This window comes from Crocuta crocuta, unplaced genomic scaffold (assembly GCF_008692635.1).
Source record: "Crocuta crocuta isolate KB4526 unplaced genomic scaffold, BGI_CrCroc_1.0 scaffold409, whole genome shotgun sequence".
NCBI classification, from domain to species: domain Eukaryota; kingdom Metazoa; phylum Chordata; class Mammalia; order Carnivora; family Hyaenidae; genus Crocuta; species Crocuta crocuta.
The window spans coordinates 2,979,269-2,994,735 of record NW_027528006.1 but is presented as its reverse complement, the minus strand read 5'-3'; the positions used below and the strand labels follow the sequence as shown (position 1 = coordinate 2,994,735).

Below are 15,467 nucleotides of genomic sequence, written 5' to 3'. Positions count from 1 at the left end.
TCCATCCCATTTAATCTGCCTATTATCTCGATTATAAGGCATGACACAGAACTAATTAAAAGAACATCATTATGTCAGCAGTGAGTACAAAACCTTCAAAGACTTCCTTTCTTGCAAGCAAGCAGACATCTGCAGTATGTCTTTGCCTTTTGAGCTACTGTCTTCATGAAGAATACCAACTAGTCCTGGTGAAAGAGGCTTCGGTTCTGCTATATCCACAAACATTCCTTCCTCTATGAGTGGACCACCATTGGAAGAAAATGAGCTGAGGTGTTTTTCCTTCTTGTTTTCTGTCCTCTCCTGGGAGCTCCTTTTCCATTCAGTGCCACATACATTTGCCTCCCATTGTGCTGCCAGTTAAAGGATGCATACGTATTGTATCCATTTTCCTCTATCCTCTCCTTCAGCTTACAGTCATTGTTAAATTCTTTCTGCAGGGGGAAAATAAAATCTTTTATTTCTGTGATGATGATACTTAAATCCATTTGATACAAACCATCCAGAAAACTCCAGTTCAAGAGCTTTGTTCGCTGATATCATTTGTACCTAAGTTGTGCACTTAAGACATGTTGCCAACAGCAGAAGAGTAAAACTCATAACCACAAAGCAGATTCTGTGTTTGAAGGCTTATGATTCATTTTAATTGATCATCATAAACACATGTTAGGGCCCCTTTAAAAAGCTGGTATGCTTTGAATATGGCATGGTTTAAGTGCCTAGAATGATTGTTAAGAGCATGCATTCTACTAGTGGTATTTGTGATGAGCCAATGATAAACAATTATAATACTTTTTTCAGAATAAGGACCATGGGGTCTCATGGGAGAAATAGAATTACAGGAGACCCTGTGTTTCTCAAGTTTGTAAACCTTGCCTGTAAATCCATAATAAATACATCCACATTGGGAAGAAAGCAGATCTTATAGGAAAATCATAATAGATCTAGATACCCAAGAGACCAGGGAGAGATGGAGGGATGTCTTCCTTTCTTAAAAATACTAGATTTCTACATTTTGTAAATTATTTACAATTTTCTATAAGCTGGAATTTTAATAGATTTGGCTCTGAGCTCTAGGAATGATTGAAAACTAGGACATGAAATGCCTTGCTTTATGAATTACCATATCAAAGAAATTACAAACTTGGTGACTATCACTGTGTATACTATATAAACCTGAGGCTTTGATCCTTGGAAATTCTACTCAATAGTCAGAGTACTTTGGCTTTGTTTCAAGTGACCATGTGTTTTTAGGGGGAATCTTTGGGACAAGAATTGATGTTTCCTTCATTACATAAATCTAGTATCTCACTCTGGAGTTACTGATGTAGAGGAGGTACCTCACTAATCTCAAAACTCTAGCTTTGGAAATGTCCCTCTTCCCTTATACCCACACTAAAGCAGGTTAGAAGCCAAAGAATTGGGGCTTTTGCTCCTCTGGTTCGACCTTTTTCCGATCCAAGCCAAGGGTATTATAGGCATCTTTCATTGGCCTCAACTGGGCAGTTCAGTTTTTCTCACCTCGGGATTTAAAAAAAAAATGTTACTAAATTCCCAATTCCTGCATGTGTGTATATTTAAGTATTCAGGTTTCTGCCAACTAGATCTTAATTTTGAACATTATCCGAACTGTCACAAACAGGTATATTTTACATTCATGTTTCCAATTTAAGCTTTGTTTCCTGGAATTTATTTACCCAATGTGCTTCACTTCTATAAAGTAATATAGAAGTCTAACATCAAATGGTTCATTTGGTTTAAAGTAAGAGGGAAAGGTAAATTATTTAAGGTAAGAATTTTAATGTGACAAAAATTCCGAATTAGAAAGGAACTTAAGTCCTTACTATATTGTTTTTTTTCCCCCCATTAATTCACCTTAGTTTGTCTAAAGCTATATGGCTTTCAAAGCAGAGATGATTTTTTACATGTATAGTTATATTCATTCTAATAAAGTGGGGGAGTTTAGAGACTATGGGAGGACTGAGGTTTTCTAGATTACTTTATTTTTTATTTTTATTTTTTAAAGATTATTTATTCACTTTGAGAGAGACAGAGACAGTGCAAGTTGAGTAAGGGCAGAGAGAGAGGAAGAGAGAGAGAGAATCCCAAGCAGGCTCCATGCCATCAGTGCAGAGCCCAATGTGGGGCTCAAACCCATGAAGCCATGAAATCATGACCTGAGCTGCAATCAAGAATTGGATGCACTTACCTGACTGAATCACCCAGGTTCCCCGGAGATGACTTTATATTTGCAACAGAGCAGTGTATAGAAAGGAACAGTAGATGTTTAGTTATTTTGTCTCCCCAAAATAAATTTATAGAGCAATGTCTCTTAAAGTATACCTATAGGTATACCTATAGCAGACTCCTAATCTCAAGTGTTTTTTAATATTTACCCACTTTACCTCAAATATATCAGAATCTTTGGAGGAAAGACCTAGGAATCTATGTGTTTATAGCATTTAGGCAAATCATCAATATTAAAGTTAAAAAAAAGTATAGTCTAGAGAAAGATCTCAAAAGTTGGGTTTTGGTAGTTTAAAGAAAGGTTTTGAACTTCCTCAGGATGCCTCATACATTTCTTTGGTCCTTAAATCAGGCTGTATGAGAGCCTGTTTTATTTAAATACCATTTTCTAACTTATTTAATGCTGTTAGTCATGTGGAAACCAAGAATAGCATAGATAAATTGTTCAGAGAAGGAATAATGAAAATATAAGAGAGACATACATTTCCCAAAAGGGAACAGAGGAAAATATTCAATACAGAATATAATATAGAGCTGGTTTAATTAATCACTCTAGGTGTTGGCTTAATATTTTCAAGAAGGCTTAGGATGTCAGTGTAAATCCCCTGAAAAAAGATGATAGGAATTTGTAAACATTGCCCCTGATTTACAGAATTATGTTAGATATGTCCTCATGAGTTTTGATGGCATACCCTTTAGTGCAGAATTCCTAGTCCTAGTTCACTCTGAATGGCACATTCAATTTGAGTGGGTTTTTCATTTAATTTGAGCAAGCCATCATATTTTACTCTTCCTGGTTGTGATGCAAAATTGCAAAAACAATGCATTGTGGTTAGAAAATGGGCTTCTTTCTGAAATGGACCAGAAATGGAGGGTACAGGCTATGATGTGCTGAACTGCTAGGACAAGTGGTTAGGTTTATGCTTTTATAACTCTGCTCTGGAGGGACTGAGTGCTGAGGATATAGTGCGGGACAAGGCAGACCCTGCCCAATTTAAGTTTACAATAAATTGGGGGAAGGTAGTCAACAATATACACAGTAATGAGAGGTTTTCCAATGAATCCTACCGCAGAAAACTAAAAGGGGGCGCTATGCTAGAAGGCAGTGGCCATCTACTTTAGATATAGAGATGGGACCAAATAATTCACACATCTTAGAATTCAAGGAGCAGAATAGGCACCGTATATGAGCTGTGTTGGGACAGAAGAAAAAGTGGGGAAATGAGAGTAGTAAATATTTTTATGACACTGTTGATTTAAGAATTATCCATTTTTTGAGCTGCCTGGGTGGCTCTGTTGGTGAAGTGTCTGACTCTTGATTTCGGCCAGGTCATGATCTCACGATCTGTGGGATTGAGCCCTGCATCAGGCTCTGCACTGGGTATGGAATCTGCTTGAGAGTCTCTGTCTCCCTCTTTCTCCTTCACTGCTTGTCTGCTTGTACCTTCTCTCTCTCTCTCTCTCAGAAAGGAAGGAAGGAAGGAAGGAAGGAAGGAAGGAAGGAAGAAAAAAGAAAAGAAAGAAAAGAAAAGAGAAAAGAAAAGAAAAAAGGAAAAGAAATATCTAGAAATTACCACAGCTTTAGTGTACCAAAAAAATCTAGAAACGTGATTTAATCTTCCCAGTGATTATGATGCATACTGAAGTTTGGGACCTGCTGGATCTAGGCAGGCATTGCAATTGTCCTTATGCTAATCAACAAAAAAAAGTTATTTACACATTTTGAAGTGATAGTCCTTAATACTTGCTATGAAACACTAGAAACATATGTACTCAAAGCATTGGCTGGATACCAGCTCCACATTGAATTAATGACTGTTGTCTAAGTAAATAAAAATATGGAGTTGATTGAATGGCACACAAATGGTAAATTTCTTAATCTGTCTCCCCATCTCATATTTTAAAAGAATGCAAAATACCAAGCCCCTGTTTTATCTTCAGCTCTAAAACACACACAGTATATGATTTCTACTCAATTTAAGATCTTTGTTTTCAATGATTCTTCTCCAAGTTGTCTGCGGCACCCGTGCCAATCTGACCAGATGCTTCCGTGAGAGTCTGACCCGTTAACAGTTCAGAGCACAGACTAACGAATGCCAGTAACAGCTTGTGTGGTAGACTGATGGGTGAACAACAGAGGAAATTACAGAGTTGCAAGAGCCGCTTTGCCAGCCCTTGAAACTCTGGTGACCAGCCCACTGTGGCTCTATTTACTAGCAATAGAATGATAACAAAGCTCTTCAATGTCTGAGGGAAACATTCCAAAACTCTGGTAATGATTTACTGCAGCAGACATGGAAAATTAAAGCAGAATACTTACTGAGCCATAGAGTTTCCCCTTCTTGTTCATGGCTAAATAATAGTTGCTGTTAATGGCTTTGACGGCAACAACTCCGATTTCCACTGAAGTTATCTCCAGGATACCTAAACCATACAATGGGAANTAAACTTAAAGCGTCAAATAAATTTAGGTGAAAGAAAGAAAATCAGAAGAACTACTGAGTTTTAATTTCTGATAGTTCTAAAATTAGTAGATTTTAAAAACTGGGATAAAACCCTCCAAACCTCTTTTGATGTGCCTAAAAACCCAGCAATTATATTGAAACAATAGTAACTCTTTAGAAGAATTCCCCTATAGTTTACTCTGAGCATATAAGGAAAAATATTGTTTTAATTAAAATACTTCCTTTGCTAACTCTACATTTTCAACCCCATAAATATTGAAACAACTCTATCTTAGCCTAGGTTTCACAAAAATTTATCAGAGCACACATCTGTACTATGGTATTAAATTAAATCCATAGCATATGTCAGTAATCTGTCAGATTTACCTCAATCTGTAAAAACAGTGGTAAACTATTTCTCCTTTGTAGGACACTCAGATAAACTAAATCTCTTGGCTACATTTAACTGATAAATTCAGTTTGAAAAAAATGTGTTGACATTCTGAGATACAGAAAGACTGATCCCAACATCCACATTGTCTGTAAAATAGCAAAATCACTACTCTGAGTTGGGAGAATATCCAATATTCATCAGCACTTTTAAAGGCTTTTTCCCCTCTAGAAAGAATGGAAAACTGAGGGTTTCTGTAACTGATAGACAAGAGAACTTTTCTCCTAATACATATGTTTTGGTTCATGCATCTAAAGGTAATTTTCTCTGAAACATTTGTAGGTAAGTAAAGGGAGAGCATTTGATATTTTACCCAAAATCTGTTTTAGGTTAAGAAGACCTCAGGTACTAAAACTATTTCTTATTCTAGAATTCTTAGGAAAGCTTTCTCAGGTGATTAGCAAAGGCTTCTGGATCCAGAGTGTCTGGGTTGTAGTCTGGCTTTGCATTTCCAGTGACCACAGGAGGAGTCACTGAACTGCCTGTGTTTAAATTTCATTTGTAATATGGGCAACACAATAGTTCCTCCTTCCTAGTCATGCTGTATGGAATAAATGAGCTAGTATATATAAAATAATTAGAAATTGCCTACAGCTAGAGCTTAGTGCCTCAAATATTATTAGAGAAAATAATCTTCCTCTCACATTTAATAGATTTTGGAGCTCCTTCTTCACCAAACTGAGTAAATCCTGAACAGAACATACAAATTCCCATTGACTTAGCCCATAACATCTTTTTTTTTTTAATTTTTAAAATGTTTTATTATTTCTGAGAGAGGGAGAGAGACAGCGTGAGCAGGGGAGGGTCAGAGAGAGAGGGGGACACAGATTCCGAAACAGGCTCCAGGCTCTGAGCTGGCTGTCAGCACAGAGCCTGATGCGGGGCTTGAACCCATGAACCATGAGATCATGACCTGAACCGAAGTCGGACACTTAACCAACTGAGCCACCCAGGCGCCCTACTTAGCCCATAACATCTTAAAGGTGATTATATGTTATCATTTATTATATATCAACTGTCATAAGAAATGCCATTCTAAATGTGTTCAACAAATTGGGTGTTTATATGTATACTTTCCTATAGGGAAAGGGTGGCTTGTTCTTAAGACATGAATGCCTCTTTCCTCCTCATCTGTCGTAGGTTGACCAGCCATGTGGAGGCCAACAGAAATGTTTGAGTTCCCGCACTGCAAAGTTGACAAAACCAGAGAGCTAGACTATATGCCATGGATCATTCTGTCCATGTATTTTGTAGGAAGCTTCTCACCTAACATAGCACACTCCCTCACTAATAGCGTGGGATAAATCTCAGTTGGGCAAGCTCAAACCAAGGACAGATTACAAAGGGTGAAGGAAACCGTATCTGTATTTTTAGTATTGCTTTTCCTTATGCAGCTAGTTGCCCTCAAGGTACATACAAATACACCCACTTATTTGCATATTTTAAAATATTTTCTTATAGTTTATTTCTTTAATTCTCACAGCAATCCTCTGAGATGGGTATTGCTATTCTTAATTACAGATGAAGAAAAAAAGCCAGAGGATATGAGAGTATATAACTCACACACAAGATGATGAAGTGATACAAGTCAGTAATGATAGATTACTAAACTTCTGGCTTTCAGACTATTTAACTCTCCATCCCTGACTATTTGTCTCTGCATCATATTTCCCCACTCTTTCCCATTCTCTCAAGGGAATCCTGTTGGAAAACCATCTGACAAAATGACTCATCAAGATAATAGTCTTTAATAGACATGCCACAGAGGAAAATGTCTAAGTATCAGGGAAGGGAATCTAATATACTTTATGTCACAGGCAGAAGATACAGAGTGAGGCAGCAGGTTAAATTCTGGGGCAAAATATTCAGGCCGGTATTTACTTTGCCTAAGAAACAAGTAAAACTGTCAGTAAATTGCAAGATGTTCCTTATATATGCTTTTATAGGTGGAAATTGTTAGAATGAAAGATTGAAGCAAAGAATAAAGCAGGATTTTTGAAGGTGAACAAGATTAGTGGGATTAAGCTATAGCAAAAGACTGAGTTGACAAAAGAAAAAACTTTGTGATACAAATGTTACCAAATCCTTGACCAGTCATTTCTGAGCATAAATGCTCAGTAAACTGCACATGATATATCATATTTAGCTTGGAAATCCCTGGATTTTTCTGCTTTGCACAAAATAGAAACTCAGTATTTAAAGGATCCATCAATCAGTGAACCATTTTCCCCACTCTGTGACCAGTTAAGACTCATATGAAAAGGTTCACTATGCTTCAAAATAGAAAGTGGGAAGACCTAGATGATTTAAGGGTCTTTCAAATTCTGAAGAAGAATTTTTTGGGTACACGATATACCAGTAAATTATAATCTGATAATTTTGTGGTAATGAACAATGACTGTCTTTATTATAAACATCTGTTAATGTGAAAGGGACTTTCTGAGGGGCTCAAGTCTAGAGGATTAGTCCCTTTTTCATAGAGAATCTCTCCAGTGTTCTCTGTTCTTTGGTGAGGGTGATCAAGTCTTCCTATAAAAAGTATTTTTGCAAAGGAGGTCCAGAATTTTGCTTGATGGTTGTTAGACTATTAACTTAGTGTATTTGTTTATTTTGGTTCAAAATTCAATGCCAATTAAAGGACGACCTCTTAGGGGAAAGTAAGTGAAAGAATATAAATTTTCTGTATTTCTTACAACTTATGTGAGCATACAATTATCTCAAAAGTTATAAAGTGTTGTTTTGTTACTCAAAGAAACTAAAACCTAAAACTTATATCATCAGTGAAAGGGAACATAAATTATATTTCCCATTCATATAGGTCAGCTCTTTTTTAAATTTAAAGACATATTCTTATAGTGAAATTCTATTACTTATATTAAGTTGTAACAACATCAGTTTTGATGTCTCTTAAAAGATGAATATCCCAAGTGGTATTGTATACCTATTTAAGAGCTTTTGGACAGTTGAATTCAAACACATAGGAAGACCTTTGAGGAGAAGGGCACTCTTTTAGGAAATGGGAACATAAATCAAGTAAGTTATGGCCCTCCTCAATCAGAATCTATTCTCTATTGGGAGTAAAAGACAAATACACAGAGAATTACAATAAAACACATTAAGTGATGATAAGAGCTAAGGTGGAAGAAAAATAAAAGTAGTTCATATTGGTGGTGGCTCCAAGGCTGACTTCCTCTTTGGAGATGAGACTTCAACTGAGTTTTGAAGGTTGAACACAAGGCATTCAGGAGAAAGGTGGGAAGACATGAACACAAGCATTAAAGTGAAAATAGTATGATGTTTTCCAGAAAAATCATAAGTTTGATTTACCAACTAGAGAACAAGGAGCAAGGCAGAAAGTCAGAAGAAGTGAGAGTAGGGAGTTAATAAGGCTCAAGGTATCAACCATGGGGTATTCTGGCAGATAGGAAGTATTTTATCTAAAAATATGTTACTTAAAAACCATATTAAAAGGGGCGCCTGGGTGGCTTAGTCGGTTAAGCGTCCGACTTTCGCTTGGGTCATGATCTCGCGGTTCGTGGGTTCGAGCCCCGCGTCGGGCTCTGTGCTGACTGCCAGCTCGAAGCCTGGAGCCTGTTTCCGAGTCTGTGTCTCCTTCTCTCTCTGACCCTCCCCTGCTCACGCTGTCTCTCTCTCTCCTAGAAATAAATAAAAAAATATTTAAAAAAAACCATATTAGAAAAAGCCAATATTTAGCAAATTCATGTACATAAATAATAGCAATCTGTAAAGTTTATTCTGGATCATATTTAACATCCTAAATAATAAAGTTTGATTATTGGCATTACAAGTGATTATGACATAAGTCAGCTCTTGTTAATGAGAAAATTCTACCTAAGAATGCAACATCACCATGGTAATGGGGAGGATTTTGCAAATTGATAAAGTCCAAATGGAAAAACATACACGATTTTCATGTAAATCATCTTTTCTTTTAACTTGCCAAGGCATGAGTTATGTTTTGATGAATCATTGAGTAGTTAATCTGCAAAGGGCCATTCACAAGTTTCTTTCCCAGCTTATGCTTCTTATCCTTCTCCAGAAGAGAAGGATTTGACTGATTTTCTCCCCAGCAATCATGTTGGACCAAGAATACTTCTCTTTTTGGGCAATTAGAATAAACAAGCTATTGGCCATCATGGTAACTTTCTCCTTAAACATTTTTTCATGGACACAACAGGAGAAAATAAGTAAAAGGCAAGTAAAACTTTAATAAAATTGATAAAGACAAGGGGAAAACTAGATATAAAAAATAAATGCAAAATTCCATATTATCTCATAAATAAACAGAACATGAATATGTTAAGGAATCCTAGAGATTATTTTTGGCTAATATCTATTAAGCAACACTGTGTAGGATTTATGTTAGCTCTTAGAATGGAGGATGCAAAGACAAGCAAGCGCAGTCTTTACCATCAAGGAGTTTTAAAACTTGGTAGAAAAAGGACACAAATAATTCAAGTAATTACAAACCAAATATTTTAAGTGCTATATCAGAGAGAAAATACATCATCATGGTTTTAAATAATAAAATTGTTGTCCTGAAAAAGCTGGTTGATGTTCGGGGTGAACCTTTCAGAGGTAGTATTTTAGTAGGTGAGAATTTGAAAGGTTGAGGGGAATAGTCTGTGTGGAGAAGTGAGTAACTAAAGAAACACATGGCAGAGGGAGAAGGATTCAGTGTGTATTTGAACTATGGTTGGCTCTCCCCACCAGTTTTACTTTGTGGGGACCACTCTCGATAAAAGTATAGACTGTATTTTATTTGAGTAGCAGTGGTGCTTTCCTGGGTGAGGAATGTATTTTTCAAAAACTTTGTTATGAAACTTGGAAGTAGCTCCATAAATGTCAGAGTCTCACGAATTCAGGATCTGTCACATCTGTTATTTCACTCTGAATAGGACATACATACATAGTTCATAATATGTGCTCAATATATTTTTATTGAATGAATGATAATGAATCAATTAGTGGGCAGTCCAGCAACTAGCTGAGTAAAGGAAAACTCAGTATTCATTAAACACAAATTTTTTTTCTTTTGATAGCAAAGTCAAATTTGTAAATCCTTGAGATAAATTAAGAACTCTACATCCAAATAAAATAAAAATGAAAAAGGAAATGCCAAAATGTGTATACTTCAAAGGAAAAGTCAGTGAATTATAAAATATAAGTATTTGCTATTTATAGGCAATTATTACAAATCTGAAACTCCTTTAAATTTTCTTAATAATATATGTATGGCTCTTCTAATCTTCATTATTAACATTGTGAGAAAAGGAGTGTCAAACACGGATCAGAAAGGCTATCTAGAACATGAGGTTTCAAGGAAGCTTTCTTGATTAAGAAAAGCACCATTTGGGGTAAGTTGAATTGAAAGACAGGAATAGCACAAAAATCAAGAACTAATACAGAATGACTGTCATGTATCATATACTTTTAATATTCATATCTCAGTCTCACAAAATATATCAGCTAAGCATTATGTTCTGTACATGCTGAAACTGGACTTTGGGGAAATTAAATCAATTGGTGAGTACGCACTCACCTGGGGGAGGGTAGGTTCGGTGTTTTGTATTCAGGGCCAACTTTTTTCCCACTAAATCAGGTTTTGTTGAATAAAGTTGAAAATAGCAAAACAAAAAAGGCAGTGATAAAGACTGTTTTACCTGTTTTGAATACTTTTCTCCATATTCTAGCACACTCTTGATTTTTAGATTTCAAAAGTATTTTAGAGAAGCATACCAATTAGTTAACACAAAGAGATTAATTTTTATATAGGTGAATTTTCTAGGTAATTAAAGTTTTATAGCTTCTTAGACTTTATTTATTAAAAAAATAATTTGGCACCTTTATCTTCAAGGTCATTTACTTTCTTGTTCAAATATGGAGATTACTAACCAAAATTTAATGTTTTTCTTGATGACATTATCTGTAATGACTTTCTCTGCTGTGAAACTAGAATGCTCTAAGGAGCTTTTGAGTAACTCCATTAAAATAAGCTGATAAATTAATACCAGGTCTGGTTAGAATTGAGTTAAAATTATGGGCAGGATTTGATTACTTCTTTTCTGAATACAGGATGAGATTTTGTGTAGAAATCCTAGAATCTCTTTTTGATACATTATTTCTTACACTCCAGAAAGTGAAGTTCTATACAAATGTGCAAAATTCTAGTGAAACATGATAATATTTAGGTCTATATTTAGAACAAATTATGTTAGTTTTATCTTCCATATTTATGATAAAACAAATATAATTTTTCTATGTTATAAAAATTGTGATAATTTGCAAACAATCTAATGGGGTATAATTTTGCTTCATAATTACCAGTGTTGCAAAAATTATACAGCAATTATTATTTCAGCTGGTAGTTCATTTACACTCTTGAATTTCTTGAAAACATGATTCCATTCATGGTTTTTGACAGTGAAATGCTACATTACATCGAGGAATTCCAATAGATTCTAGGTTCATAAGATTATGTCCAGAAAAAAATACTTAGTGTTTTTCAAAACTAAATAATTTCCATCATAATAATTAAAAATATTTCAAATAATGTTTTTATTTCTCTTTAATGTTAAACAGTTATTTTAATTAAAGCCTCAACACATTATGTGACTGCTGAACTCTTACACAGCACAAAGGATCGTCCCTGAATTCTTTGCAAAAAGACTTGACCGCACTTCAGCCTGCCTTCCCCCTGTAGTAGGCCTTGTCCCTAAAGGTGACCTCAGGTTTCCATGCTAAGTCTTTATTTAAGGAAATTCAGTGCTCTCCAGCTGCAATTATACATGGTCCCAATCTACCTTCCCAAACTATTTTCAGTAATTCCTCACTTATTCCTTTTCATAATTTTTCATTTCCACAGACTCTCAACTCTTTTTTTCTCACCTTTCCCACTTATCCATAATCCTTTGTTCTCCCTTAGAAACCTCAACTGTCTTTGGCTTAGCTGGAGTTGAGCTCAGTTAATATTGTAGTCTCTCTCCCTTACTACAGTAGTGTGAATAAAATCTGTCTTATCACCTTTTAACAAGCATCTGATGCTGTTTGTTTACTTGACAATTACATGAGCTCAAAAAATTTCACAAAACTTATGAGTAGAAAACTGTTACCAAATTCATGGGTAGCATATACCTGCAAAATAGTCTGTTAGTAGTGAATGCCAAAAGGAAGAAGAGAATGTGTTTTTGAAGACCGAGAAAGGAGAGCACATAGCTGAGGAGTAGCATAACTGTGTTAATAGCTCTTAGCTTAAGTAGCCCTGTTTGGAATTGAATACTTACTCAATTCAATAATATCAGAAAGTACATCTAGACTCTAGCTTAACTGTCTTGAAAGAATGTCAAAGTGTTCCTAATTGCTATATATTGAGAGTAATTGGACAGCAACATTTATGATACTAATTTTATTTTTTGTATTGCCTATTTATATTCCCATTTCATTTCTTTCCACCCTGCCCCCCCATCATCTGTCTGTCTGTCTCTCAATCAAACACACAGACACACACACAAAATGAAGCAGCTAGTAATTTCAGACACATATACACACAAAATTTTAAAGTGAACATCACAGTCTTATTTTACATGATGAAATTAATGAAAGAGTTTAAGCATAGAGAGGGAAATAGCTCTAAAAGAGCAGAAGAACTTGGCTTAACATCTATATGTTACCAGCTATGTGACCTTGAATAAGTCATTTATAATTCTGGAGTCTTAGTTTCCTCATTTGCAAATTGGAGCTAATTGTGTACAGCTCATAGGATTGCATAGAATCTGGAGAAGTGGGTATTGAATAGGTATTTACTGTCTGCTAAAATTGGCTCATTTTCTATATAAGTGGTTCCCAAACTTAAGCATGCATCAGAATTATCTGGAAGGTTTGTTTAAACACAGATTGCTGGGCTTTTTATTTAGCAGATCTGGGAAAGCACCAGAGTATTTGAAATTTTAGCCATTTTCCAGGAATGCTGATTCTGCTGGTCCAAGGACCACACACTGTTCTATACACTACAATTCAGAAATGGAGCAGATATTTTATATAAAAAAGCATTGACAGAAACAGAGAAGTAGAACCACAAACAGAATAGACACACATAATGGTAGCAGCCTAACCTCAATGAAAAAATTTTAAAGAATGTGGAAAGAAGTACTAGGTTTTTCTTTTGTGTATTTTTTAAATGTTTATTTTTGTATTTTGAGAGAGAGAGAGGGAGAGAGAGAGAGAAAGAGAGACTGAGTCTGAGTCTGAGTGTGGAGCCAGATACAGGGCTTGATCTTATGACCCTGGGATCATGACCTGAGCCAGAATCAAGAGTCCAACACTCAGCCAACTGAATCACCCAAGTGCCCCTCTTCTGTGTATTTTTGATAGGTGTGGGACTCAACATCTGCATAACTAACCATGTGGACTTGGAATTTGTGTACAAATATACCTTATTGTTGTCTATAGGCAACGTTTTTTAGAGATTTGCAAGAAGATTATCATAATCTCTTTTTTCTTCCCCTAAATAAAAATGTTGGCTGAAACTTAAGTGCCTTCAGTTACTCCTTTAAGTATTTTACATGCATTTTCATAGAACTAATTGTGTCAACAGCCTAAAAATTAAGGGACCGTATGACCCCTTATTGTTATACTAATGGCCAAGAAATTGCTACAAATCAGTAGACATTCACTTGATCTGTTATCCTCCACCCAGAGTTAAAGGCATATACTTGCTCTGGAGTGATCTCACCTTCTTTAAAAAGAGAACACCAGAGTGGGCTAATCATTAGTCTCATTCTGGTCCACCTTGTACTATTTTAGACTCTAGATGCCCTTTCAGCATAAGGCAAATGATTTAGTTTCTCTATCATCCATAGTTCTTTGAGATACCCTGACATGCATTCAGAACTCTAGACAGAAACAGGACCTAGGTTAGCAGAAAATTCTCTATATAAATATGAAGATACATATTTTTCTTAATTTGTTAAAGACCAGAGCGACCTTTTCAACTGGTGCCTCAAGGACAAATATAGTCATTAGCTTGGCGTTATTGATGAACAAAATGGCAAATTCTAAATCATTTCTCAATTTAAGGCTATATTCAATTGGCCTGTATTATAGTTCAGCCATTGTCATTGACCTACCATTAAAAGTACCAGAAACTAACAACACAATTTTAGGGACAGTACTCCCAGTTGTAAATTAATTGTTAAAGTGTGTTAAAGATTAATTTTCTGTTGTATTTTTAACTGCAAATGAAATGTGACCCTGGAGTGTTCCCTGTTGATCATCGGTCAACAAACAGTTGCAGGTGGTCATTTAAAGTCTCTTCACGGCACTGTGCTAGATCAATAGATTTGGTAAATGCAGCAATTTCCCTTTTTTATTTCCTTCTCCAGAGACTGCTTTTTGTCCATTTAACTTGATTGAATTATGTCAGGAAATAATTATTTATCAACATTTTAGTAGGGCCATGTTTTCAAACATTACCTTCTGTGTTCTTAGGCTATATTCACAATGAAATATAGATTAAATGTTTCTAACGATGAGAGTTTATTTGGGATTTTTGATAACTGTCCTAGGAAATGTTGAAATAAATTTAATTAACTTGCAAAATGAGAAAATATTATATGGTTTACTTTGCATGAAATAAAGACTTAGAAAAGCTTGTGTGCCCCAAGAAATGGGAATTATACTCCCACTCCCAACCACCACTAATCTGAAAACAAACAAACAGGTAAACAAACTGGAATACTTACATGTTTGAGTAATTTGCTATTATTTACCCAGGATAATTGACATTGGATTCCATTTTACGATGGGATTTTCTACAAAATGGCATAAATGCCAATTTTCTACAAAATGGCATAAAACGGAAGAGTTTAGAAAAGGAGGCTGAAGCTACCCTTAGAAAAGCCCAGTACAGTTCATCTGAATGGTAATAAGGCCAGGAGTAAGGCTGAGAGTAGTTACTAAAAATATTTCTTCCTAAAAAGTAAACATTTCTGTATCAGAAAATGTATTTGTCTATAAAGTTTTATAAAGCTATTTATAGTTTTGCTTTTTTTTCCTCTATTTTTTTTAGTAAAACCAATTTTTCAGGAAAATTTTTAGAAAATTAGAAATCCTAGTTTCTTGCCACCACTTTGGCCCTATACTTATTATTCCTCTTGCATTTCACATTCGGGGAAAAACCCTGAAAGAATCCTATTGTGGCTTGTGTCTCCTCACCTGAGCCTTGAATAGAAGGAAAGTGTGCTATTCTCTAGGATGAGTTTTAAATACTAACCATGTAAAAAATAAGGAATATTCACTGCAATGTTTTT

General features: G+C 35.3%; 1 protein-coding gene across 1 annotated transcript in view; it reads right to left on the bottom strand.

The window, feature by feature from the left end:
- Nucleotides 1-233: 233 nt before the first annotated feature.
- Nucleotides 234-15,467, bottom strand: part of FGF10 (fibroblast growth factor 10) — an 80,677-nt gene continuing 65,443 nt past the window's right edge. The window contains exons 2-3 of the mRNA XM_077752892.1: nt 4,565-4,668; nt 234-431 (exon numbers count right to left, since the gene is read on the bottom strand). Of these exons, the coding sequence (XP_077609018.1) occupies nt 234-431; nt 4,565-4,668 (302 nt within the window). The remainder of the gene's footprint in view (nt 432-4,564; nt 4,669-15,467) is intronic.